Source organism: Protopterus annectens, chromosome 1.part2 (genome assembly GCF_019279795.1).
Source record: "Protopterus annectens isolate FY-2018-M chromosome 1.part2, PAN1.0, whole genome shotgun sequence".
Lineage (NCBI taxonomy): Eukaryota > Metazoa > Chordata > Ceratodontiformes > Protopteridae > Protopterus > Protopterus annectens.
Window position 1 is genome coordinate 828699354 of NC_056727.1, and position 26769 is coordinate 828726122.

The 26769-nt window shown below is 40.1% G+C and overlaps 1 protein-coding gene across 2 annotated transcripts in view; it reads right to left on the reverse strand.

The window, feature by feature from the left end:
• MTR (5-methyltetrahydrofolate-homocysteine methyltransferase) overlaps positions 1–26070 on the reverse strand; it is a 1755520-nt gene extending 1729450 nt beyond the window's left edge. The window contains exon 1 of one of the 2 annotated variants that reach the window (XM_044059073.1): positions 25915–26070. Coding sequence is in view for 1 of the 2 variants with exons in the window: in XM_044059064.1 (XP_043914999.1) it covers positions 25620–25718 (99 nt within the window). In the remaining variant the exon portion in view is untranslated. Of the gene's footprint in view, positions 1–25619; positions 25764–25914 lie in introns of those variants that run through there. The other variant, XM_044059064.1, reaches the window with a different exon arrangement.
• Positions 26071–26769: the final 699 nt, after the last annotated feature.

Genomic DNA, 26769 nt, shown 5'->3' on the forward strand with positions numbered 1-26769 from the left:
GATAAAACACAGGACTGTGGACAAACATTCAGAAATCCATACAGCTTTTAAAATCAACAGTCACAGATAATACAGGAAATTGGTAAGCTAAACAGCAGGTAATAAGAAAAGAAAACAATTATCGGGAGCTGAAAGGACCTATTAGTGAGAGTACAACACAAAGTTAAAACCTGGGAAAATGGATTCTATACATTGTCAAAGACAGGTACAGAATCATCTTTTTAACAGTAGAGCCATTAGTTTATTTGATTTTCAGAATTCTCTTACAATGTTTATAAGCTTATTTCTGTAGAAACAGTCACCACATTTATCACCAGAGAATGGAAACAGAAGTGATGCACCACCTGACAGATAGTTAAGTGCTTGGGACTGCCATTAGAGAGGGAAAATAGGGCATTTGTTAAGGGCATAAAGAACTGAATGAACAGTCTAAAAGTGTCACATCTAGTCTTTGTATGAAATCAGGACATGTTGGGGATCTAACAGAAGAAAAGAGGTGATGAGCACAGTTTGCTGAAGTGCTGTTAACTGAGATGAATTCTGGTCAGTTAAAATTCCAAAAGCACGTAAATTGACTTGAGAGCAGACAAGCCTTTGCTATGGAGGCACAAGCATGTGTCAACATGTCAGAGTCTTTTTTTTTATTTATTTAAAATGTGTTAACTGGGATAGAGCACTGATTTCAGTCTCATTCCAGGAACACAAAGAAAGTCAGAATGTTATTTAGTAAGAGATATCAAGAAGTAGAACAAAAATACTCATCTGTAAAATACCACTAACAGCTAACAAAAAAGTAAAGAGTATATACAATTGTAATATTCATTATGTACAATAAAGCAAGACAAGCCTCATTTAGAAAGTGAGATGTCTGTATGATACAGCTTTGCACTGTTCAAGTGATAATGACAGAACAGCTGAGTGGAGTGAAGGATGTTAAAGAGTTTGTGAGTAGACAGAAATTATGTGAGTGAAAAGTGCAGACTGGTGCAATAAAACATGCCATATGAGGGACAGCAAGAGAACTGATGCATCTCTGTTTAGGTGATATGGTTGAATGACATCTAATGATGACATTGGCTGGTGAGGGGAGGTAGGTCTTTAGCGGAGTCCTAAAAATGTAGGGCAAGATTTGGTGCCTTTTATTTCTGAGGATAATAACTTTCCCATACTTTTGAACCACATATAGAGAAGCAGTGATCTGTGGAATAAAGTTTTTTTTTTTTTTTTGAGGGGGATTGCAGTATAATCAAGGGGGATCCTATCAGAAGACCAAATGTTTAAATTAGCAAACGCTCTTATATTGAACTTTAAAATGCGAAACCTGAAAATGTCGAAGGCACGGAACATCAATTTTTTTCCCAGGGAAAAAAATGGATTGGCCGCTCTCCGGACTTTGCTGTTTTCTCCACTGTGGTGCGATCTCGGAGTTGGTACATTTAAGTTGGGGGGTGGGATGCTCAGCCCCTCCACTTTATTTTGCCTGTACATTGTTTTTTTTTTTTTGGATCAGCAAATTTTTTCCCTGGGAAAAAAATTAATTGATCTGTTCCTTCGACATTTTAAAGTTTTGATTTTTATGTTCCAAAGAAGGGCATTCGCTACTTTTAGCGTTCGATCTTCTGATACAGACGTTAATCAAGGTGAATGGGAAAGTTAGGGGAGGGGGTTGTAAAAAAATAAAAAAACACAAACCTTGGCATTTAAGCTTCTGTTTAGTGCCAAAAATCATAGTTTTGGTTTTGTTGGGATTGGGAAGAAGTTTTTTTTGGTGATCCAGTGGATTAGGACTAGGAAATCTGCTTGCTGATGTTTCCGAAGGTTTGGTACCAAGTCTTTTGTGTGAAATAGTACCATGCCATCTGCACAGAGTAGGAGGGGGAGATGAGGTAGTTCCTTTATAAAGATAAAGAAGAGTAAATCAGTAAGTATGTAACCTTGTGGTACTCATATGCAGGTTGACACACTGGGAAATCAAGATATAAATTTGGACCGAGAAGTGGTGATTAGTGAGGTAGTTTTGAAACCAATACATGGAAATCAGGACTTGTGCCTATTTGTAGAAGGTAATGGAGGAGGATGCTATGGTCAAAAAGGTGAAATGCTTTTATAAGGCTAATAAAAATGGGGCTAGTGAGCTGGCATCTGTCCACTGATAGTATTTCATTGTTTAGGGTTCATACAATTGTGAGTGTGCTCTGACCTGTCCAGAACCTGTGCTACTTATGAGACAGGAGGTTGTACATACTGATGTATTGGGTGAGGTGAACGTAAATACTTTTCAAGCTATTTGCCTAGGGTAGGAAGGATAGAGATTGGACTGCGTTGGGATTGGGCTGATAATGGCTATTTCGTTAGGCACAGACTAAAAATATTTTGTGTGTGGGGGGAGCTGTAGTCCCTGCAGTGGTACAGAATTCAGAACAGAGTCCATCTGTGCCTGGTGGGTTGTGTTTTTTATTAATTGCAGAAGGGACTCTATAGTTCTTGTTTTCATGTGTTTAAATTAAAACTGAGGGATACAGAGAGGTGGTTCTAGGGGAATGTGGGGACAGTTTGAGTGGGTGGGTAGGTTGGAGAATTCAGAAAGGAAGTCAGGCAGAGGGAAAGTAGGTGTTACAGCTAGTGTGTTGCTCTGAATCTCTTCCTGTGAGTCAACTCACATCTTTCCAGAACTGATGGCTTCTGTGAGTTTTCTCATCCAGATATATTGTTGTCTATTGCAAAATGAAGGGTTGCTTTTTCCATATCTGCATCATTTCTTTTTAAAAGGGATTTCATTTCAGGAGTTAGCCAATCATTACTTTTGGTTTGTAAAGTAAAGAAATTATATGGATGAATGTGTCCTGTGGGATCAAAATGTACTGGGGAGGACTTCTGCAGCAAAGTTAGGATTGTACATGTTTAATATGAATGACCGTTTTTTGCTGTAGAGGACATTAAGTGTTTTGGTGATCGAGTCATTCTTAGGCCTGAATCAGCTTAATTTGGGGGAATTTTTGTTGCGGGTCTTGTACTGTGAAGCTTGTGCTGATTTGTATAATATTAACATTATGAACTGGACATGAAAGCCAATTTTTACTTTTTGCTACACAGCAATTCCTAGACATTTTTTGCCAACTCAGTAACTTCAATTATAGTATTGTCAAGAGATGCTACCATAAAAAGAGCCTTGTTTACCAAGCAATTATTTGTTGGAGTGTATAGCACTACTTTAATTTCAGAAGCATTCAGAAACAGTATAAAATAATTCAACCTAATATGAACTAGACCAAAATTGACCTGCAGAAGAAGTTAATGACTTAAATTACATAAACAGCAGAAAAAGACAGCCGAATCATCCATATACTGTAAGATCTGTGCAACTGCAGAGTCTATTAAGAAATACACCAAATAGCAGCAGTCCTTAAAATTAATGCTAGCAGGCCATCAGATGAAATTACTACTGGAACAGACAGTACCTTCTTCCTTTGGACTACTGAGATTCTGTCAGTAAGACAAATCATGAGCCATCTTAATGAAAGACAAGGTAGTCCACATTCAGAAAGACACTGCATGAGAATATCAAGGCTGACCCCCTCAAATTTTCCACAGAAATCAGAATAAGGAACGCCAATAGTTTTGCCCCAATTCAGTTTTTTGTGAACAATCTCAGCCACAGCTGAAAGAGCTGTCCCCATGCTATGACACTGTCAGAAATCATGCTAAGAGTCAGAAAGGAATTTATAGTTAAACAGATGGTATATGATCTGAAAGTGAATATATTTTCTTAGGATTTTCAATAACAAAAACAGGACCACAGACCACAAAATGTTGCATGAAGCTAATGACACTTTTATACAGTGGTGCAACTTGTTTGGTCCTACCATGCTTCGATCAACAGGATGCTTAGATGAAAAAATAGCATACCCGTTAGCAATTTCTTTAGGGGAAAAAAAATTCATGAGAGTATAAACTACGTGTGGATAACAGAACTTTGAAGGTGAGTGATGTTGTTTCACAATTGCTTTGGAGTATGCTGATATATACATATGTAGTTTGCTTAAAACAAAGTTAACAGATTTGATCAATGACTTAATTTACATTTCTAAATTCTTTAAACATGAAAAAAGTACCACATAATCAGTTATGGTAGTAGTCGTTCCAGGGTTTATCCCTACAGATGCAATTATTGACTTCAGTACTTTTTTGAGGTAGAGTTTTAGATAAGGTCACTTTCCTCATAATTGGTACCATGCTACTGAGTACAGCTAGAAATGTGCTTGAATGGCAAGAACGGAGGTCTAATGAGAACAGCAGACTACTTGATATGGTTTAGGACAGATATAGTGGTGCTTGCATTAAACCTGTTTTGTTTTTCTCAGTATAGGTGAAGAACAGCAACTTTTGAACTTTTGAATTAGACTAGCATCACAAAATGAGGATGTGGTCACTGACAGAATAAGATGAAGTACCAATGCTACTAGGGGGAGCACGTTAGTACTTAGGCAAGAATACTTTCAGTTTTTGAATTTTTGGAACCATCAATACTAGAACCTCGGGAAGCTTAGTTAACTAGACCAATAAACTAATATTTAGGATGTCTACAACAATTGTATGCTGTACATTTCTACTCAATGTTAAATTTGTGTAATAAAAGCAAACGACTTTTAATTTTAAAAGTCAAGACACAGATTTTTATACACTTTTAGCAGAGTCAAAAAGAATATATACTCTAGTGTAAAGGGGCTTTAATGCACTCACCCTTCAGAGAGAACAAATTCCTAACGTGTAAACACAAGATGATGCAGGGCAAATTTGCACTGCAAAACTCCATGTACACCTTTTGGTGTACATCATATCTGTAGATCTGGTAACCAAGTGGGAGGTGTTCTGTATCGTTAATATCTGGTCATACCCAGGATCTATATCAAAACTTCAAAAGAGCGAACGCTCTTACATCGACACCAAATAACTGAAACCACACCATGTCGAATGTACGGAAAAGCGATTTTTTTCCCCAGGGAAAAAAAATCGCTGCTCCAAAAAAAAAAAAAAAAAAAACAAGTCCACAGACAAAATAAAGTGGGGGGCTGTGCCACCCACACCCTCCTACTTAAATATACCAACTCTGAGATCGCACCACAGTGGACGAAACAGCAAAGTCCCGACAATGGCCCAGCGATTTTTTCCCTGGGAAAAAAAATAGTTCCAGCCATTCGACATTCTGTGGTTTCACTTATTTGCAGTCGATGTAAGAGTGTTCGCTCTTTTGAACTTTCGACTTCCTAATATAGACCCCATACCCAGGATACAGAAATAGCAATGATCTCCATTCATAACGAAGATGCCAACACTGAAGGAAGCTTACCTTACTGCAGATACTATATACATTTACATGAATCAGTTTAGCCCCTCTGTATGCTGCAAGACTATGTTGTGTGCTTCATTATGTATTAGCAATGGGGGTGTTTGAACCTGAGACAGCAAGCGAAAAGTACGCATGCACTATGTTTTAAGTGCAGTGGCAATACTTTTGCCCTCAGATATAGCCCCACTACACCTAAAATTACTGATATACGACTGGCCTTAAGCATTAGGTCAACTAGGCAACCACCTAAGGTGCTATACTTGTAGGGGTGCTCATTTCATATGTATTTGTTTTAAATAAATCAAAGAAATAAAACACCCCTGCTAAAAGAAAATGTGCACAAGGCATCACAGGCAATCCAGGGGGCTGTGCTCCAGCTCTAGCTAACTTGACATTCAAGTCATGTCACATTAGACTTGAATGTTGTTCGGTCACCGGTCACGAAGTAGTGAACTTGCAACGTTCAAATATAGACAGAAAACTGGAAGTACAAGACAAGAAGTATGAATCTCTAATACCTGACTTTACCGACAGACTGTAAGGGTCAGCAATTTACCAGAGATTTAAAATTTAATGAGGGACAGAGGCCTAAAATAATCAGGAGCATTCTGCAGAGATCTGGTAACAAAATGGTACAATGAGATTCACGACAGAGGTGAGATAAGTGTTATTATCTTTACAATGATAGTGATAAAACAGATTTCTGGCAATATTTCTGGCTTTCTGATTTGTGTAAAGCAACTTGTTTGTGTGGAGATTATGTGTAGCCATCAGATGTCATGCCTATTAACTGCTGGCTGGGGGTTGGGAATGAATGGATTTATGTAACTGACCCTCTTGTTATTTGCTCATTTTAAACAGTCACTATCTGGCTTTGCAACACTAGCGTGCATTTGTGAGAAGTAAGATGGACGACTTCACTAGGCACCTGATGTGCACAGACAGAGAAGGTGAAATTACTGTTAATGTCTGAGGAGGAAAATGAGCAGCTGTCTACTGCTGTTTTGCTTATTATTTTTGGCTCCGCAGGACTGTGATTTATGTGAAGCAGCGTTTTGGAACAAAGGTTGAATACATTAAATGGCCATCCTCTTATCACAACCAGAAGTCAGAAGTGTATATAGAAGTGGCTATAACTGCTTTATTGGTACTGTCTGATGAAAGTAAGTGACCCACTTGCTCAGTTTAACAGTCATCCTTTAACTAAATAAATAAATAAGGGATAAAATGCATCACAGAATACCCAGACCCTCTGGGGGCTGGTGATCCCCACAGACCAAGGTTGTATGAGTGGGTTTTGACACAGGCTTATTTTTTGCCTCAACTCTGAACCCCACCTAGTGTAAAACAAGTCCTACTTATAGGTGTACACAGAAGGTTGCTGCACCTTTGTGAGGTTGGGGACAACATCATTATTTTTGTTAACATTACTCCCCAACTTCAGAGGTCGCTGTATCTTGTGTTGGGGACATTGGGGTCATAACTTCTTTAACTTTCCTGTTTAACAGCACTGTACTCTCTGGAAACAAGATGTAAACATTATTATAATCATCTGTCCTCATTTCCCATACAATCAAACATTGTATGCATATACAGATGGCTATTTTCCAGAAAACAGCAAAGAAGCATTATGTTTTGATAAATCTGACAGCAAATACAGTCTGCTCTATTTGTTTGACACCAGAAGGATATACAGAAGGTGAGGAGGAATGCTGTACATTCATAGGACAGCAGGGGGTTAAAAAATATGACTGAGTATTTGTGCCTTAATTATCATCACAATTTAATACCAAAGGGGGATGCACAGAACGTGACTACCTATTCTGAGGGGGGGGGGGGGCGCAAGGAGGCAGATACTATTTCCGGATGTAATTTATGCATAAACACAAGCATTTGTCTTCTCAGTTTAGTGTGAACTAATTTTTAGTCAGATTTGAGCATTAAAACTGATTTCTTCCTTGAAAGAGAAAAGTAAGGCTGTATTTCTTTTCCACAAGCATGATTTTTGTTCAGGTCATCACTGGCTCGAAAGGCTGGTAATAAAAAAACACCTCTAAAATGCACCTCAGAGCATCTATAATCCCATGGCTTCTGGGTGCCTAGCAGCACTCAGGCCACCAGCTTAGTCTTGGTCAGACAGGATGCAGGAAAAATCAAAGATTATGCACAAGACTGAATTTCTTTCCTTAATCATGGTTTTTGTTCATGCCATTGCTTAAAGAAAAAGTTGTTTACAATTCTAAAATGCACCTCAGAGCATCTAGAACACTCATGGCTTCGGAGGGCCTAATGGCCCCCGTCTAGCTTAAAACAGTTACTTCCAATGCAATTATTACAGTGTAGCTATGGTTAGTTAGGATGTACTGAAAGGATACAGAGAAAAAAAAAACAAAGTTGAGGAGTAAGACTGAAAACCATAAATTTATTTAGGCCATCAATGGATGAAAGGGTTGTTAAAAAAACTCAAAAATGCACCTTAAAGCAATCACCATGGCTTCTAGGGTTCTTACTTTCCAGTCCTCCTGTTTAATGCACTTATTTCTCCACAGTTACCAGATTGCAGTCTTGTCTATACAAAACATGTTGAATGAATGAATGAATGACTGCAGGGGAAAAAAAAACTTCTCACAGTTTGCCTTCCTCTTCAGCAAGAAAAGGTAATCTGGACAGCTGAATAAGCCAAGATGGAGTGTGTGTGTGTGTGTGTGTGTGTGTGTGTGTGTGTGTGTGTGTGTGTGTGTGTGTGTGTGTGTGTGTGTGTGTTGGAGCCTTTTTTTGCCTAAGGCGCCAGTTTACCTGAGGCCAGCCATATACAGATATTCATCATAAAGCTAAACCTATTTTATGCTGCATATATTAACAAATAAAGGAACTGCATATAGTAACAAATAAAGGAACAAACTTACACAAGTACATTAGGTCTAATGCCAAACCAACTTCTATGTTGAAAAGTAACAGAAGTGTTTAACACCTCTCCAAAGCCCCTGGTTTTGCTTCATATTTTACCCTGTACCACTTAATCATGAAGGATTACAGTCTGTCAATAGTGCCACACACAGTTCCGAATTTCATATTACCTGAAAATGCATGCTGACAACAAAACTCGCTGGTCCATTAACTTTTTCAGTGAATTAGAGTAATATTAATAAAAAGTCTCTGATTTGGAGCTTTTGTCCCCCCACAACTGCTAAACAAACAGCCTGAAAAGTAAGGCAAATGCCATGCTTTCTGACCCTTTGCTGTGACTTTTGATTTATTTATTGACAATTGATTCCCAGGAAAGTCTGACTGGGTAGGTGCCCATTTACAGTGGAGGCCCAGGAAGAAAAGCTCAGAAGTATTACAAAAACATTTTGAGAACAATAATTTTACAAGCCTCAAAAATAATACAAAAAAATTTACAGCTGAAATACTTATACGAAATTAAATGCAACGTGGCAACATTGGTTAAAAATAGATGCAACTTAAAATACAATTACTTATAGACGTTTTATTCTGTTTTTTAGAAGTTAAAGGTATGTTACTGCAATATATGTTGGAATTGTAATATGAAATGAGAGAAAAAACAGGGTTACAGCATACGAGTCAGGGGAGAGAAACTGAATGAAGTTAGGAAGTGAGTGAAGAAGCGGAAATAAGGAAATGTAAGGTATGAACAGGAACTTGTTCATAATTAAGGATATAGCTAATCCTAAGGTTGAGCAAGAGCAAACACAGATTTTGGCTAAGAAGTCTTTCTGAATAGTTTCAAACAACTGAAGTGAGGGTACTGATAGAGATAAGGCATTCTAGGTCTTAGCAACGTGGTATACACAGAGACTATGCCCAGCAGATTTGATAGGCTTGTGGACAGAGAAGTTTTTGTTTACTGGATTGTAATGACCAACAAGGAACACAATTGTGTGGAACTGTATTTACTGCTGGACAAGCAGATGAACACCAAATAATTTTATAGATGGTATAAAACATATTCTAGTTGATAGGATTAAAAAAATAGTTTTATTGCTGTTTAATGAGCTATACTGATGTATTCTATCATTGTTAACCTTTTCTTATCATATTTACTTTGTATTCCTATGAGATAATATGTAATGTATATGTGCAATGTGTACTATGTATTTGTATTTTTCTGGAGCTTTTCTCCCCAGGACTCCATTGAAAATGGGCTCCTTGTGGCCCAATGGGCTATCCTGGCAAACAAACTGCAAATAAATAAACAAATAAATAAATAGTTCTAACCAATGTATGCTTTTTAGTGCTATACAGTGGCGAGTTCTGAAAGGGGTACTTGATGAAAAATTAGCCACTTACAGCCATTGTTCAAGTTTTTGCTTTTTGTGACGCCTATAATTTAATAAGGATCGGAGTGCCATAAAGCAGTGAGGGGAGAGGGTAAGAAGTCACAAGCGTAGTTTTAGCTGAGTTGGTGAAAACGTTTTTGGCGATTTTTTTATGCAGTTTTGCATAAGTAGGTCAAATTTAAGATTATCATCCAATATCATCCCTAAAATTTGCTAGGAGAAATGACTTCAGTGGTGATATTTAGAGAGAGAATTTTAAAATTTATTTTTTTCAAGAGAAAGAGATTTGGGGAAAGTAGCTGCTTGTTTTTGTTGAGTATGATTTGTGAGTTGCAAAGCTATGTTTCAGTTGCTGTTAAAGCTTTCCAAGTAAATTTTAGAGTTGTATTTTGTTTTATTTTATTTTACATATATGTTATTATTATATGATATATGAATTAATATTGTGTGAAATTTTTTCTTATGTGCCTTTAACAGAACTGCATGATGTCACTCCAAGGAGGTTTTAAAAAAGGGTGGTTCTTTTTTTTTTAATTTTTGGTTCTGAAGAAGTCCTTAACAATACAAGGGTGAAAGTGCTTAACCATTATTGAATAAAAGTTTATCTTTTGGCTACAGGAGGTGTGCAGCAGGTTGTTTTTTTATTTAGTTGCAGTTTTGTCTGCCATTTCACTAAATTTAAATTTTAGAGATGTGCCAGGTTGTCTGATGTGCATACGAGTCTGGAGTCATCTGTGTACTGTATTAGTGAGGCCTGCTGTGTGGATGTGTGAAGGATGTCGGCGGGAATGTTAGAGAAGGGGACCAGGGATAGAGGCTTATGGTACACCAATGTTGACTGGGAGGTATGGACAGGGTGGAGTGCCATGTTACTGACTGATACCTATTGGCAAGTACCTTTTGAACCATAGAAGGGCGGTTTGAGATAGAGCTAGTCAGGAGATTTGAAAGGGAAGTTTGCTGTAAGAAAGTGTCAAAGACTTTGGACAAGTCAAGAAATAACAGAGACTAGTTTGCCATTACTTCTAACTTTATTAACAATATCTACAAAGGTCAGAAGTGCAGTGTTAGTACTTTGGGAGGGACAGAAGCCATGTTGTGTTGGGGAACAGTCGTTCTTCCTGTAGGAGATACTTTAGCAATTGTTCTGAATACATTTTTAAATTATTTTGGAAAGGAGGGATAAGATTGCTATAGGTCTAAAGTTACTGACATCTGTTGAATTTTCTCTTTTGTGTAGAGGGATACTGGGCATTTTTTTCCAAAGCAAAGGAACATGGGATTCCTTGAGTGACCTATTTATAAGGCTTGAGACAGTACTGGAATGGCACTGGCTGCCATTTTAAGATACTTACTTGGAAGATTATAAAGTAGAGCATGGTTTGAGTTTGTTGGAGTAGGCAGTACCATGACTTTTTTAATGCTCAGAGCATACATCTCAGCACAAAAAATCTGGACAAAGTCACAATGGGCGAGGGGGATGGGCAAAGGTCCCAAAATATGGAAAGGTTTTAAACATTGTACTTATAAACTTTGAAAGTTTATGGAATAACAGGTTTTGTGTTAGCATGCATTTCCTGAAGGATATGAAGTCTAGTTGGAAATTCAAATGTCTGTCATTATTTAATAACTTCAATCCTTGGTGATTGGTCAGAAGACCACCAATTTTATGAAGCACAGACACAAATCTGGTCATTCTGCAAAAATCTTTAGAGTTGAAACGTATGTCTTCAAGGATTATGTCAGTAATCCAAGAAATACATTTCATGCAAGGGAAACAACTAGTGATAATGGTGAACACTGAACCGCAACAGTGTGTTTGCGTAGCTCTTAAAAAAAAAACATTTGGGCAGTAGTATATAGGCTGACAGCTACCACTGTGACATTGATAGTTTCTGATAGGAGGAGTTACTTAACCAACTTCTAGTCAGAATCTGGGAAGAGAAGCAAAATAAATTCACATATACTCACTCTGAGACACAGTTCTTAACTGTTCCTGAAATTGCCCCACAGTTTTTCCATGCATTTCATAAAATGTTCAATTCACTGGCAAATCATGGAAGGGTATAGTTAGTTAATGCTACACATTAGACATTCACACATCTTACTCTTTAAAATATGTGGTGGTAAGGCATTTTCCATATATATCCAGCCAAACTATAATCGCAGCATAAGCTACAGTCCTGGATGGTAGATAATTAACAACACACAAAAAACAAACATCAAAAAAGGAAACAAGGCAAGATCTAGGCTGGAAAACTACACAGGCATTAAGTACGTCTTTAATTATTGCGGTATAGATAACATGCATGACTTTTTTAACATAAAAATTAACAAGAACAATAAAATAGTTGCTATTTTCTACGTCACCACCTTTTGTTAGACCTCAACAAAAGAACAAAGCAACAAAACTCTAAAGTAAACTTTACAGACATCTTTAACCACAAAATGAGTGAATGGTGAGCAGTGGTCCTTGTGTAACTAGGCCCCACCCTATTCTGAATCTGCACTTAACACTTGGTGCAGGGTTTTCCATTACTGCCAAAAAACTGACAATTACATCACTTCCAGTCAGGAACCAGGCTGCTCTCTCAAATGAGATACTAAATCTTCTAAAAGGACAGACGGCAAAAGTCTACTTATTTCACTCCTTTCTTGTAATGAGTTCAAATTAATGAAACACTAGCTGTGAATGGAGACAGGGTTAGAGATGGGCAAGCCAGAGCTGGCTTGAGCCTGACTATAAGCTGTGCTTTGGCTCATGAACCAGCAGGTTAGAGCTAAGAAAGAGTCCAGCACAACTGCAAGGGTTTTTGAGTAACTGCTGACTGTTGAACTGTTCATTCAGATCAGACCTGCAGGATGACAATGCTTTCTATTAGGTCTAGTCTGCATATCTAAGCATTATGGTTGGCTGAAATACCAGAGAGAGTGATGCTATATGCCACAGTGGTGAAAAGGGAGATTTAAATATTTTTCATGGAAGAATACTATTGCAAGACAGTGTTCATAGGTTCACAGGTTGGTACTAGGCTATCGGCCCTATGGCCTATACAAGCCTAGCCATAACAATTCCCTGGCTATATTTTCCCAGAATATTTGCTTCCCTAGTCCCCTGTCTAGCAGGGTGACTGACGTGATCCCCGGGGTGAATTTCCTATCTCCCATCCACTCGTCAAGGTTCCTTTTGAAAAGGGACAAAGAGGCACTCTGCTTGACATGTATGGGCAGTCTATTCCAGAGTATGGGGTGTCTCTGGGTCAGGAACCTATCCCTCCAGTATGTTTTCTTCATTGTGATGAGCAGGTTTAGATCCCTGGAGCGTGTGGCTCTGAAGGATTGGGATTTCTTTAAGTGTAGCAAGTCCAACAGCTCTGGGTTTGACATGGCTTTGTATGTTAAGCAGAGATCGCCTCTGAGTAGGCGATATGCCACAGAGTATAGCGGGAGTTTTTTAAACAGTCAGCAGAGAGCATCTGCTTTAGGCCTGTGATTCTTTTAGTGAGGTATTTCTGTGGCCTTCCCAGCTGTTGCAGATGTCTTGTGAGGTACATACCAAACGGGGCACTGTACTCTATAATGGGTCTAAAGAGGGATGAGTACAGTGGGACAATGACATCCTTTTTTTTCTGGATGACAATCCCTTAATGATGAGGTGTGCCACATAGAATGACTTCCTGACTGTTGTGGCGATGTGGTTATCGAAGGTGAGACCACTGTCCACCTGCGTCCATAAGTCCCTTATCACACTTTCGATGTTTAGTGTACTGCCACTTATGTGGTAATTCATGGGTACATGTTTTTTCCCAGAGGGGATAACTACACATTTTTTGGCATTGAGCTTGAGCCCATGGCTCTGGCACCAAGCATCTGTTTCTGTAAGGCACTTTTGCAGAATATCCACATAATTTGGGGATTCAATAATGGCTCCCAGTTTACAGTCATCTGCGAACTTTTGTGTCCCTTAGTGTTGGCCTGTACTTCAGAGAAGTAGATGCCAGACAAGAGCGGTCCCAGGACTGAACACTGAGGTACTCCACTTATCACTTGTCTGGAGCTGGATTTGGAGTTGGCTACTTTTACAGTGTAGGTTCCGTCAGTAAGCCAGTTGGCAACCCATCGAGTGACATAGGGATTAATGCCCAGTTTAGTAAGTTTAACTATGATTCCAGAGTGGGGGATGGTATCGAAGGCCTTGGAGAGGTCCAGATAGGCTGTGTGGACCGCCTTACCCTCGTCCACAGCACTGGAGACTGATTCAAAGAAGTCAATTAAGTTTAGGAGACAAGATTGGCCCTTCACGAAACCAAACTGGGTGGGGTCCAGTGTTTGAAGGTTGCCAATGTCTTTGTTTATAAGTTCCATGATAACGTGTTCCATGGCTTTGCAGATAAGGCTCGTCAGACTGATGGGACGATAGTTCCCGGGATCAAAGGTGGATCCCACCTTGTGGAGTGAGATAACTGTAACTATGTGCCACTCATTGGGCACAAAGCCTGAGGTGAGGCTATGATTAAACATGACACTTGGGTGAGGTGCCAGTTCATGTAGTACACAGCCCAGAATGTTACCTGGTCCCATGGATGCTGTATTCTTAGCTTTGGAGAGTGCGTTTTTTACCTGTGTGACCGTGATAAGCGGAATTTGGCACTCTCTTGGTATTGAGATGGGCACTTTAGGGGGTAAGAGGGGTTTGATATTGGCACTAAATCAATCTGCCAAGATACTGGCAATATCCTTGAGATCAGTATATTTAATGCCATTCTGTTGTAACTCAGAGCAGATCTGAGCATTGCCATTTAGATTCTTGACATAACTATAGAATGCCTTGTGGTTGTCCTTGGAATCTTTGGCAATTTTATTTTCATAACTAGCTTTGGAGGATTTTATGAGGGATCTCAGCTTCTTACTGAGGCTGGTAAAGGAGTTTTTTGCATCCTGGGATTTTCCTCTTTTCTGCAACAGTTTCTTCCTTCTGTTGTATAGTTTGTTTATGGCAGGGGACCACCAGATTGGATTCCTGTTTTTGGAGGAGAGCATCTTGGTTCTATTTGGAATGGCATGATTCATGCACGAGTGGATGTGCTTGTACAGTGCCTCAGTGTAGGATTCAGCGGTCAAACTTTCAATTCCCGTCTGCATAAGTCTCATTAAGTTTGACACTTCTGACTTGAGTAGCATGAAGTTGGCTTTGGAGAAGTTTTTTATGGAGGTTTCCCTACAGGGGGGTGAGAGTGGGATGTGGACCTCAAGTGTGATTACATTATGGTCAGACCTGACCAACGAGGGGGTGGCCACTGGTGTGGAGCATCAATCTCCCATGTTGGTAATGACCAGGTCTAGGATATTTGAGCTCCTGGTGGGACTATGCATTAGTTGATCCAGGGTGTTGGAATTTATGAATTCCAAGAACCGTTGGGCAAAGGTGTTGGTACCAGAGTAGTTTTCCCAATTAATGGCAGAGTAGTTGAAATCACTGAGTATTAGGGTGTTAGGTTGTATCTTAATATTTTCCAGTATGTTTAGAAAGGTGTAGTGAGAATCTTGGGGCATGGTGGGGGATCTGTAGCAAACTACAATTTGAATTGCAGTCTTACCTAGTGTTACTTGCACCTGTAGAATTTCAGATGCATTGTGCTGGGCAACTAGTCTGGAGGTGTGAATATCCTTGGTGCATATGGACACTCCTCCACCTTTAGTGTTTCAGTCCTGGTTTGGTGGCCGAAAAGTGTGGTAAGAGTTGTAGCCTGGTATTGCAGGGGTGCTCTCTGGATCCTTGAACCAGGTCTCAGTTACTGCACAGATATCGATGTTCTCCATTTTTAGGAGTGCCTCAAGAGAGTGCATTTTGAGGTTTAGACTTCTAGCATTGAGTAGCACTACCTTCAGATTTTGCATGCTTATATCTGTTACGGTGGTGGCTTCGTCCTTTTAGCCTTGCCAAAAAAAGGCACTATAGGGGTGGCAAGAGCCTTAGCCAGTAACCTGAATCCCAGGGGCGACAGGTGCAGACCATCTCTGGCAAAGCATTGTGGTTCGTCGATCATGTCGTCCTAGGCAGACAGATGCTGGATCCCTTTTGAATGACACCAGAAACTTAGCCAACTGTTGAAGTCAATCATTTTGTCCTTATACTGTGGTATCATTCTGGGCGAAGGCAGGATGCTACTCAGGGCTAGGGTCATACCTGCCTGGGCCACATGATCTAAGAGCTCTTCCATGTCTCTTTTCATGTAGTCCAGGGAGGTACATCTCAAGTCATTCACTCTAACATGAACAACGACAGAGTCGTATTTGTACCTGCTGTGGAGTGACTCGAGTGCATGCATTATGTGGCAGATCCTGGCACCCAACAGGCAGCTGACAGTAATTTTCTCCTTGTTCAGCCTGGTGAGTGGGACATCAGTGTGCCTGACTGCAGAGTCACCTATGACTAAAGTGTTGGTACGTTGTCTTGCCTTAGGCGCTGTTGTTGGATGGCACACTGGGGTTTTGAGCTATGTGTCACTTTAGTTGTGACTGGTGTTTGTTTGTGTTTCGGCTTCAGAGGTCCTTGTTGCTTGGGCAAGTTAATGTTAAGGGCCTCCACATATGTGGGTTTAGTGTTACTATGTGTGGGTATTGGTGGTGTGGGTTTTGAAGGGCTATGTGTTGCTTGAGGTGTAGTGCAGGTGTTAACCTTCTCCTCTTGACTGTCTAGTAAAATCTTGGCTGGAGAGAACTTTGCTTCCAATTTGGCTATGTAAGTGCATCTCTCGCAGGTTGTAGTGCTGGGTTGTAGGAGAAGAGGGTTGTCTGTGCACATGAGGCAATTGCTGCATTGCCCCAGTATGCCCAGATTCACCAGGTGGACTGGAGAAATCAAAGGAAGCTGAACCCTGGACATGCCTGGTTTGGTGTTTCTTTTGTAAAGTACAAGAGCTACTTTCCCTAACCTAGGCAACATAATTTGCAATTATAAGCTGTTTTGGGCCTGCAATTAATTTCTCCTTATTAACAAGGCGAGATGAGTGCTTGTATCAGTTTAAGGCTTCCTAGTGCTTTCCAGCAGGTTTTAGAGGAAGTGCTAGTCACACGTATTCAGATTTTAGTGTTACTACTGAGAAACCAGCTAGTTTTAAGGGAAAAAATTGAAGTGCAGACTTGCTGGCACCGGGACTAGTTTAACCGTAGCCCCGTGGCGCTAAATGGTGCAAACACGTGTTTTTTTGTACCAGAATGTTGAAAGGGATAGAAATAAGCCCAAAATGGCCAATAAACTACAATTCAGTGCTGAACCACTCCTCTAGCATTAGATTGGGAGTACAATGCTCACCACTCTCACTGGCCAGCAGAAGGACTTCCCCCCAACACAGCAACGTCTGGAATAGCTCTGATCACAAGAAATAAAGTCCTGAAACCAACAATGCCTGGGATCTGGACTATACTATCTTAGAAAAGACGGGAAATGAGTAAACAAGAGGTTGTTTGTTTATTTTGTTTTTGATAAAACAGGCAGAAAAATGCATTTAGACAGTGGATATACTCAGAAAAGCCAATTGCACTTGAGTGTAATACTTAAAACACTAAATGCAGGCGAAAAACAGTAAATGCAGTTAAAAACTTTTTAAAATTAACAAACGGCAAGTGCACAGCAATAAAAACGATTTAAATGGCAGAGATGCAACAAAACAAAGTAGCTATTAGCTTTAGATGCTTTAGAGAAGTGCGGAAACAGCAAAAACAATTGATAAACAGCAAAAAACAAGCAATTTAAGTTAGAAAGTACTTGCAGTCAACCAAAAGTCTATCTTTCTCTTTTCTGGTGCTGTATTAGTCTGCAGGATACCCAAACAGGATCCGCTGATCTAAAACTAGCGCAAACACGCATTTTTATGCCAGAAAATTGAAAGGGATAGAAATCAGCCCAAAATGGCCAACAAGCTACAATTTCAGTGCTGAAACCACTCCACTAGTGTAAGACTGGCAGTACAATGCTCACCACTCTCACTGGCCAGCAGAAGGACTTCCATCTAACACAGCAAGGTCTGGAATAGCTCTGATCAAAAGAAATAAAGTCCTGAAACGAGCAATGCCTGGGATCTGGACTATACTAGTTTAGAAAAGGTGGGAAATGAGTAAACAAGAGTTTTTTTTTTTTTTTTTGATAAAACAGGCAGAAAAATGCAATTAGACAGTGGATATACTCAGAAAAGGCAAGAGCACTTCAGTGTGTTGCTTAAAACACTAACTGTAGTAAAAAAAACAGCAAATGCAGTTAAAAACTTTTTAAAATTAACAAACGACAAGTGCAGAGCAATAAAAATCATTTAAATGGCAGAGATGCAACAAAATAAAGTAGATATTAGCTTTAGAGAAGTGCAGAAACAGCAAAAACAATCGATAGACAGCAAAAAACAAGCAATTTAAGCTAGAAAGTACTTGCAGTCAACCAAAAGTCTCTCTCTCTTTTCTGGTGCTGTATTAGTCTGCAGGATACCCAAACAGGATCCGCTGATCTAAAACTAGCGCAAACACATGTTTTTATGCCAGAACGTTGAAAGGGATAGTTGGACAATTATTGTTTAAAAATATCTGCAGCTCATTTTTAGGATGAGGATGTATTACTTCCTTTACTCCAGAGTGCCTGCATGCTTCCATGGAAGGAGAAGAGCCTGTTTCAGTGAGAGAAAGAGTTCAAAGAAGCTTGGGAAGCACTACCAATGCTAAGGACAGCATGGGCAGAATTCTCTTGTTTTTACTGAGGTAAGTCCACGTCATCAATTATTATTTATTATAGGAATTAATTTTTCCTGATTTTAGCTCAATTCTGTGATCCTCTAAGAGCTGTTTAGTGTATCTTTGGGGGTGAGTACATGTGTTCAAGTGGAACATGTTGAAATTACTATATTGGTGCAGTAGCTCTTTCTTTTTTCCTTCACTTTCCTCACCATCAAGCATCACAGATGTGCACAGGACTGCTTTTTTAGGGAACGGGTATGGAGGCCTCTTGTACATGAAAGTACAAGGTCATCATATAATTATTGCTAGCAAAAAAGTATTATGACTTGGGGTCAATGTATATGTTTACCAATGACAAACAAACAAAATGTTACTGTAGTTCTTAAAGTTTTCATTCTCTTCTTGGTAAGAAATTAGCATTCAGAACGGGGTTTTCATTTTGGGACATAAATATAGCACCAGTGAGGCAAAAGCAGAGACTTTGGAGTGTTTAAGTACCTTTTTCTGGCTTTTTTCTTGATATTTAAGCTATTTCCACCTAAATGCTCATTTTCTGGCATTTACTGCTTCTAAAATGCTTATTTTTGTACTGTAACAGCATTTAATTGTGTATGCACTTTAAAAAAATCATTTTTTTTGTAAATTGTATTTTTTACTGTTATTGGCTTCCCACACATGTGCAACAGCCATTACTGTTCTTTAAAAGTGTTTTTTTTGGTTTGTTTCCACTGTTTTACTAAAAAAAAAAAAAAAAAAAAAAAAAAAAAAATTGCTATTTTCTCACCTTTCTAAGCTAGAAAAGTCCAGTTTCAGATACTTGCTAATACCTGGACTGTGTTTAAGCTTCTGTGTTGGCCAGACCTTACTTGGGCAAAAAGGAAATTTCTTTGTTCACCAGTGAGAGTGGGGAGCTCTGAACAGCCTACCTGTCCTTGGAGGAGTGGTTTCTGCACAGAAACTGTAGTTGTATTGGCTATTTTGGGCTAATTTCTATCTCTTTAATCGTTCTGGTATAAGAACCACATTTGCGCAATTTTTGTATTTGTATAAGCTCAGCAGATCCTGCCCAGGTGTCCTGCAGAGACCTACAGTGCCAGTGACACAAAAGGAGAGACTTTGGAGTGTTTAAGTACCTTTTTCTGGCTTTTTTCTTGATATTTAAACTATTTCTGCCTAAACGCTCATTTTCTAGTGTTTAATGCTTCTAAAACACTTATTTTTTGTACTGTAACAGCATTTAATTGTGTTTGCACTTTAAAAAATTGTTTTTTGTTGTAAGTTGTATTTTTTATTGTTACTGGCTTCCCACACATGTGTGACAACAATTACTGTTCTTTAAAAGTGATTTTTCATTTGTTTCCACTGTTTTATTGAAAAAAAAATATTGCTATTTTCCCACCTTACTAAGCTAGAAAAATCCAGTTTCAGATACTTGCTGATACCTGGACTGTGTTTAAGCTTCTGTGTTGGCCAGACCTTACTTGGGCAAAAAGGAAGTTTCTTTGTTCACCAGTGATAGTGAGGAGCTCTGAACAGCCTACCTGTCCTTGGAGGAGTGGTTTCTGCACAGAAACTGCAGTTTTACTGGCCATTTTGGGCTAATTTCTATCTCTTTAATCTTTCTGGTATAAGAACCGCATTTGCGCATAGCGCAGCAGCGGTTAGCCAGGGTTAAACTATTCCTGGCTCCGCTGAGTCTGCTCTTCAGGATTTTCCCTTAGCACTAGCCAGTTCTTCCAGATCTAGCACTCAAATCAGCGCTTTCGGACTAGCACTTGATCCAAAAAGAGACAGAAGCACAAACAACCTACAGTACTCAATCCCCTACAGTTGTTTGTAGGGAACAGCCAAACTACTCTCCCCACCAGGTAAATAAGAATAAGTTCCAAAACTCTCTTAGACATGTCAATGAGCCAGCTCCCAGGGTATTCTCTTGTTCACCTGATGAATATGGGCATCCTGAGGCAATGTCACAACTGCCTCATGTACACAGACAATCCTGTCTTCCTACCACATGACATCAAAATCTGTGAGATATGCACTTACATAGCTAAACTTGAGGCAAAGCTCTCTCCAGCCACGACAGGATTTGACAGTCAGGAGGAGAAGGTACCAACCTGCAACACCCCACTCACTGCACACAGACCCACCAAACATGCAACTGCAAACCCCACACAGAGATACACAAAGACATATTCGGAAGCTCTAAATAAAAATCTGAAGAAACAGCAGAGACCTCCAAAGCAGACACACATGCAACCTACACCCACTAACACACTGAAATCAACACATAACCTCCAAAACCAGTGTGCCAGACAACCACAGCCCTTAAGGCAAAACACCATACCTAATACACTTGTAATAGGTGACTCCATAGTCAGGCACACAGATGTCCCTCTCACCAGGCTGAACAAAGAGAATGTCACCATCAGCTGCTTGTCGGGTACCAGAATCCTCCACATTACCCACTCACTCAGGTCACTCCATGACAAGTACAAATATGACTCTGTCATTGTCCATGTCTGTGTGAATGACCTGAGATGTACCTCCCTGGACTACATGAAAAGGGACAAAGAAGAGCTTGCTGTTCATGTAACCAAGACAGGTACGACCCTAGTCCTGAGCGGCATCTTACCCTCACCAAGAATGATACCTCAATACAAGGAAAAAAATGACAAATTTCAACAATTGGCTAAGTTTCTGGTGTCATTCAAAGGGGATCCAGTATCTGGCTGCCTGGGATGACATGCTTGACAAGCCTCGATGCTTCATCAGAAATGGCTTGCACCTGTCACCCCTGGGATTCAGGATACTGTCAAAGGCTCTTGCCACCCCCATAGTGCCTTTTTTAGGCAAGGCTCAAAAGACAAATTCACCGCCGTAACAAGTACCAGCGACAAAAAACTGAGGGTCATGCTGCCCAACGTTAGGAGTTTAAACCTCAAAATGCACTCTCTCGAGGCACTCCTCAATATGGAGAGCATCGATATTTGTGCAGTAACGGAGACCTGGTTCAAGGCTCAAGAGAGCACCCCAGCAATACCAGGCTGCAACTCATATCACACATTTCAGCCACAAACCCGGACCAAAATACAAAGGTGGAGGCGTATCCATATTCATAAAGGATAATCACACCTCCAGACTGGTTGCAAAGTATGATGCCTCGGAAATCATCCAAGTACAACTTACAATGGGCAAAACTGCAATTCAAATTGTAGCTTGCTACAGATCACCATCCCTGACCAAAGAAACCCACTCCTTGTTCCTCGAGATACTGGAAAACATGAAGGTCCAACCAAACACCCTTATACTGGGTGATTTCAATTACCCAAACATTAACTGGGAAAACTACGGAAGCACTAATACCTTTACTCAGCGCTTCTTCGAATATATAAACTCAAATGCCCTGGACCAGCTTATTAGCACACTCACTAGAGGTAACAATATACTGGACCTGGTTATCACCAACATGGGGGGATAAATGCTCCACACCTGTAGTGAATTCCTCATTGGTCAGATTAGACCATAAACTCATCACCCTAGATATCCACATACCACCCTCTCCCAGGGAAACCATGGTAAAAAAAGTCTCCAAAGCAAACTTTATGCTACTCAAGACAGAGCTGGCAAATTTTGTTAGTCCCACGCAGAATGTAAATATGAATAAATCTGCTGTATCCTACACAAAAGCACTCTACAAGCACTTACACGAGTGCATGGACCGTGCTATCCCAAACAAGACCAAGACCGATTCCTCCAAAAAGAGGTAACCAGTCTGGTGGACCCCGGCCATAAATAAGCTCTACAATAGAAGGAATAAATTATTACAAATACGAGTAAAAATCCAGGAATGGAAGGGATCGCTGACCAACCTTAGCAAAAAGCTAAGAACCCTCATAAAAACCTCTAAGGCGAACTTTGAAAGAAAAATCACAACAGACACCAAAGACAACCACAAGGCATTTTTTAGCTATGTCGAGAACTTAAACTGCAACACTCAGATCTGCTCTGAGCTACAACATAATGGTTCAAAAGTCATACAACCAACTGATATCGCCAATATATTGGCAGATAGGTTCAGTGCAAACGTTACCCCACCCTCACCACCTAGAGGGCCCATATCCATACCAGACGATTGTGCTGCCCCTGAAATCACAGACCCCCATGTGAAAACAGCACTCTCCAAAGCAAACAAACACGGAATCCATGGGACCCGATAGCATCCCACACTGCGTGATACATGAACTCCAAAACGAATTAATCCCTCACCTTAATACCATGTTTAACCACAGCCTCACCTCAGGCTATGTGCCCACAGAGTGACGCATGGCAACAGTCATCCCACTCCACAAAGGAGGTGCCACCACTGACCCCGGGAACTACTGTCTCATCAGCCTGATGAGCCTAGTCTGTAAGGCCATGGAGCGCATCATCGTGGGACTCATAAACAAAGACATTGGGAACCTACAAACTCTAGACCCTACCCAATTTGGGTTTGTAAAGGGATGGTCATGTCTCCTCAATCTGGTTGACTTTTTCGAAAAGGTCACTGAGGCAATAGACGAAGGGAAGGTGGTCCACACTGCATACCTTGATCTTGCCAAGGCCTTCGATACCATTCCCCACTAGGGTATTATAGACAAACTCACTAACTCAAACATAAACCCCTATGTCACAAGATGGGTTGCCAACTGGCTCACGAATAGAACCCATTCGGTGAGAATATGGAACGCTAGATCAGACTCCTAGTGCACTACCACAGGGCTCAGTATTGGGACCCCTCCTGTTCGGCATCTATTTCTCCGAGGTTCAAGCAAACACGGAGGGATTATGACTAACAAAGTTTGCAGATTACTACAAACTGGGCGCCATAATTGAGACTCCTTCTGATGTACACATCCCTCAGAGGGGTCTCACTGATACAGATACATGGTGCCAAAATCACGGCCTCAAGTTAAATGCCAAAAAGTGCATTGTCGTACCTTTTGGGAAAAGCCAAGTACAAATGAATTACAACATAGGTGGCAGCCCACTTATCACAGAGAGCGTGATAAGAGACCTACGGCACAAGTGGATAGTAACCTCTCCTTCGACAACCACATCGCTAAAGTGGTTAGAAAATCCTTCTACATGGCCCAACTTATCACAAAAGGGTTTGCATCTAAGAATAAGGAAGTTATTGTCCCCCTCTACTCATCACTGATTAGACCCGTAATTGAATACAATTCCCCGTTCGAGATGTACCTTACAAGACATCTGCAACAACTGGAGAGGCCTCAAAAGTACCTCACAAAGAGGATAACGGGCCTTAAAGACATGCCCTACGCCACGAGGCTAAAAAAACTCAAACTATACTCGGTCGTGTACCGACTACTCAGAGGTGACCAATGCCTAACATACAAGGCTATGGCCAACCACGAATTGCTGGAAATGCTCTACCTAAGGAAAACCCAATCCACCAGAGTTACACGCTCAAGGAACATTAACCTGACAGCAACAATAAACAGGACTTGTTGGAGGGACAGATTCGTGTCCCATTGAATCACCTTGCTCTGGAATAAGGTCCCCATATATATAAGGCAGAGCCTGTCACTAGCGCTCTTCAAGAGGAATCTTGATGAGTGGATGGGAAACAGGAAATTCACCCTGGGAATCATGTTTGTGGCCCTGCTCGACAGAGGCGCAGGTAACTAAACCTCATGGGAGGCGAACGCCGAAACATTTTGGCTAGGCTTAATTATGCCCCAGGGCCAACAGCCTAGTACCTACCTATGAATATATGAAAGGAGCATCTACTAGAGCAAAGTTTCCTAGTATTATATTTTCTAGCAACTTCACAGTCAGAGGTGGTGTTCCTTTACAAAAGGGTACAGTCCATTGGGACAATATATTTTTATTTTGTTTCCAACTATTTAGGTTAAGAATACTGTGTGTGTGCTTTTTTTTTTTTTTACTATTATTGCAGGTTGCCTTAAATGAACTGAAATATTGTTTCTTACATAAAACTAATAAAATTCAGCATTTTGCAAAGTTTTATGATTCATCTAGGCAGTGTATCAAGTTTTTACCATAGGGTTCTCTAATAATTTCTTGGAAAGTGTAATGAACCTACTGTGCACTGAATTATTATTAGGCAACAGGTGAAAAAATGAATTTCTTTTTACTAGCCAACTCCTATCCCTGCATAAAAAAGGATGTACTTCTGTGTTGTGCTTATTACAGCTGTTTCCGATTTTTCGTTGTCAGCAGACCTTTAGCTTGGGCATGACAAAGTGGGTGGCTGGCTGTAAGCTGTTAGAAAGTGTGATCAACATGCCATCATTCATTCCAGTGAATGTGGCAATGCCAATGTCTATATGGCTATAATTACAGTTTTTTTTAATTAACTTTATCTAAACTTCCACACAGTTATTTTTAATTGAGCCATTGTTCCAATTGTCTGATCTGGCAAGGCTCTTAGTGGGACCTAAGAGCCAAGCCACACCATTGGCTCAGCTCTTCAAAAACCCCAGCCTTGCCCAACTTTAGGCAGGGTGTCTTTCCTCATGAGTCAGATTTATTACACCCCGTGATCAAACTACTCAATTGTTCCCCATTTTTGTAACAGCCACAATTTTGGACCAAAATCTCACCCCGTCCCTGCTAAAATGGGATTTTTAGAAGGTATAGTGGATTACAGTCATTAATGATAAACATCACAAAACACTACTCTTACTTCAGAAAAGATACATGTTAATTCATATTATCTTAGCCTATCAAGTTCTGCGTTAACATACTAAGTGCTCAGAAAGCAGAGCCTTTTTCTAAATACTTTGCTTTATCCATCACTCTAGAGTTTAAAAGGTTGGGAGCCATGCCTATGACAGGTTACAAAGCAATTCCATGTACCTCCCGATCCCAAGACATTCAATGGGATAGAAAAAGGTTACTGACAGGGCCAAGTATCTAACCCCAAACAGCAGTGACAACTGTCCAGCTATAACGAAAAGTAACTACAACCAAATCCACAAGTGCAAGGCCGGTAACTGCAAACCCTACACACAGACTCATCATATTAAGACTTCTAAGTAACTAGATAATGACAATATAGCTTGCGATACCGTACTGCTTGAAAACTGATCAAAAGCACAGCATGTTTTCCTTAATAAATACTGACACAGTATGTTAACCGAAAAACTACAAAACCCAGCCATCAATGTAACTTCCACAAAGTAAATGTCTTTTTAAAACGTTCAGTAAAAATGTCTTACACTAAAAAACTTAAAACGTCTTAAAAGCCTCAGCAGCAACGTGTTCGACTGTAAAGTAGAACCTAAAAGTTTTGTTAAAACCATATGTTGACATCCCATGGATTATACTACAGTTGCATGCGGAATGGTGCATAGGCGCATCTTCGTAAATACCGTAATACACAGCATTTGCTAAACGTAGCGCATCTTTGCAAGTACCGTAATACACAGCATTTGCTAAAGGTAGCGCAATCTCTCGAATACCCTGAACATGTGCTTAATGATCGCTAAACTATAAAGAGAAAAAACGAAGTACCTGTTGTGTAACCTCCGGTTTCACAAATATTTCGATTCCAGTTAATAATCTGATTTAAACCAACGACTACGTTATTTATAATACGTTTTAGTGGTATGTTACAAACTTGGACAGTTTGTATGATGTAAAATAACTACCAAGGCGGGACTGCGCAAGTGTGGGTGTTTCCACTAAGATTGACATGCGAAAGGGGCGTGACATTAATGTCAGCTTACCAGTGATTGACGGGGATGCTAATTTCTTGTTGATGTCATGCTTATTTTACCACGTAATGATTTTATAATAGTAAATATCGCTTGTTTCTAAGATTTTGATAGAACTGCGTGTACACTTGTACCTATATTTCATGGACCTTGTCCAGATTTTTGATGTTTCCAGGTTGATAGATATGGTGCACAGACTTGCATACAATAGCATTTTTCCACTTACACACACCAAATGATGGGACTTTAAAATCCTCACTTCGTGAGCAGGACTTTGCTATTATTACTGAGAAGGATGGCAGATTGTACCAAACAGCAGTGGCTGGTGACTTCAAATTAAAGTGTGTGTGTGGGGGGGGGGGGATGCTGCAGGAGACAGCTGAATGGGTGGGGCCAATGGGAAGGGGTGTGACCAACTAGAAAGAGGTGGAGCTATACTCAAAACCACAACAACTGGAACTTTAAATACGCTGCCCTGGGTGCCAAACCATCATTACGAGAGTACAATCAAGACAAAATGAAGCGTAGAAGAAAAACATATTTCAATTCATTGGCTACATGACAGTTTACTTAATATCTAGATGGAAACACAAAGGTTGTGTGGCATGAAAAAATAAATTACTTTTTAAATACATTAGTGGAATGCCAGTCA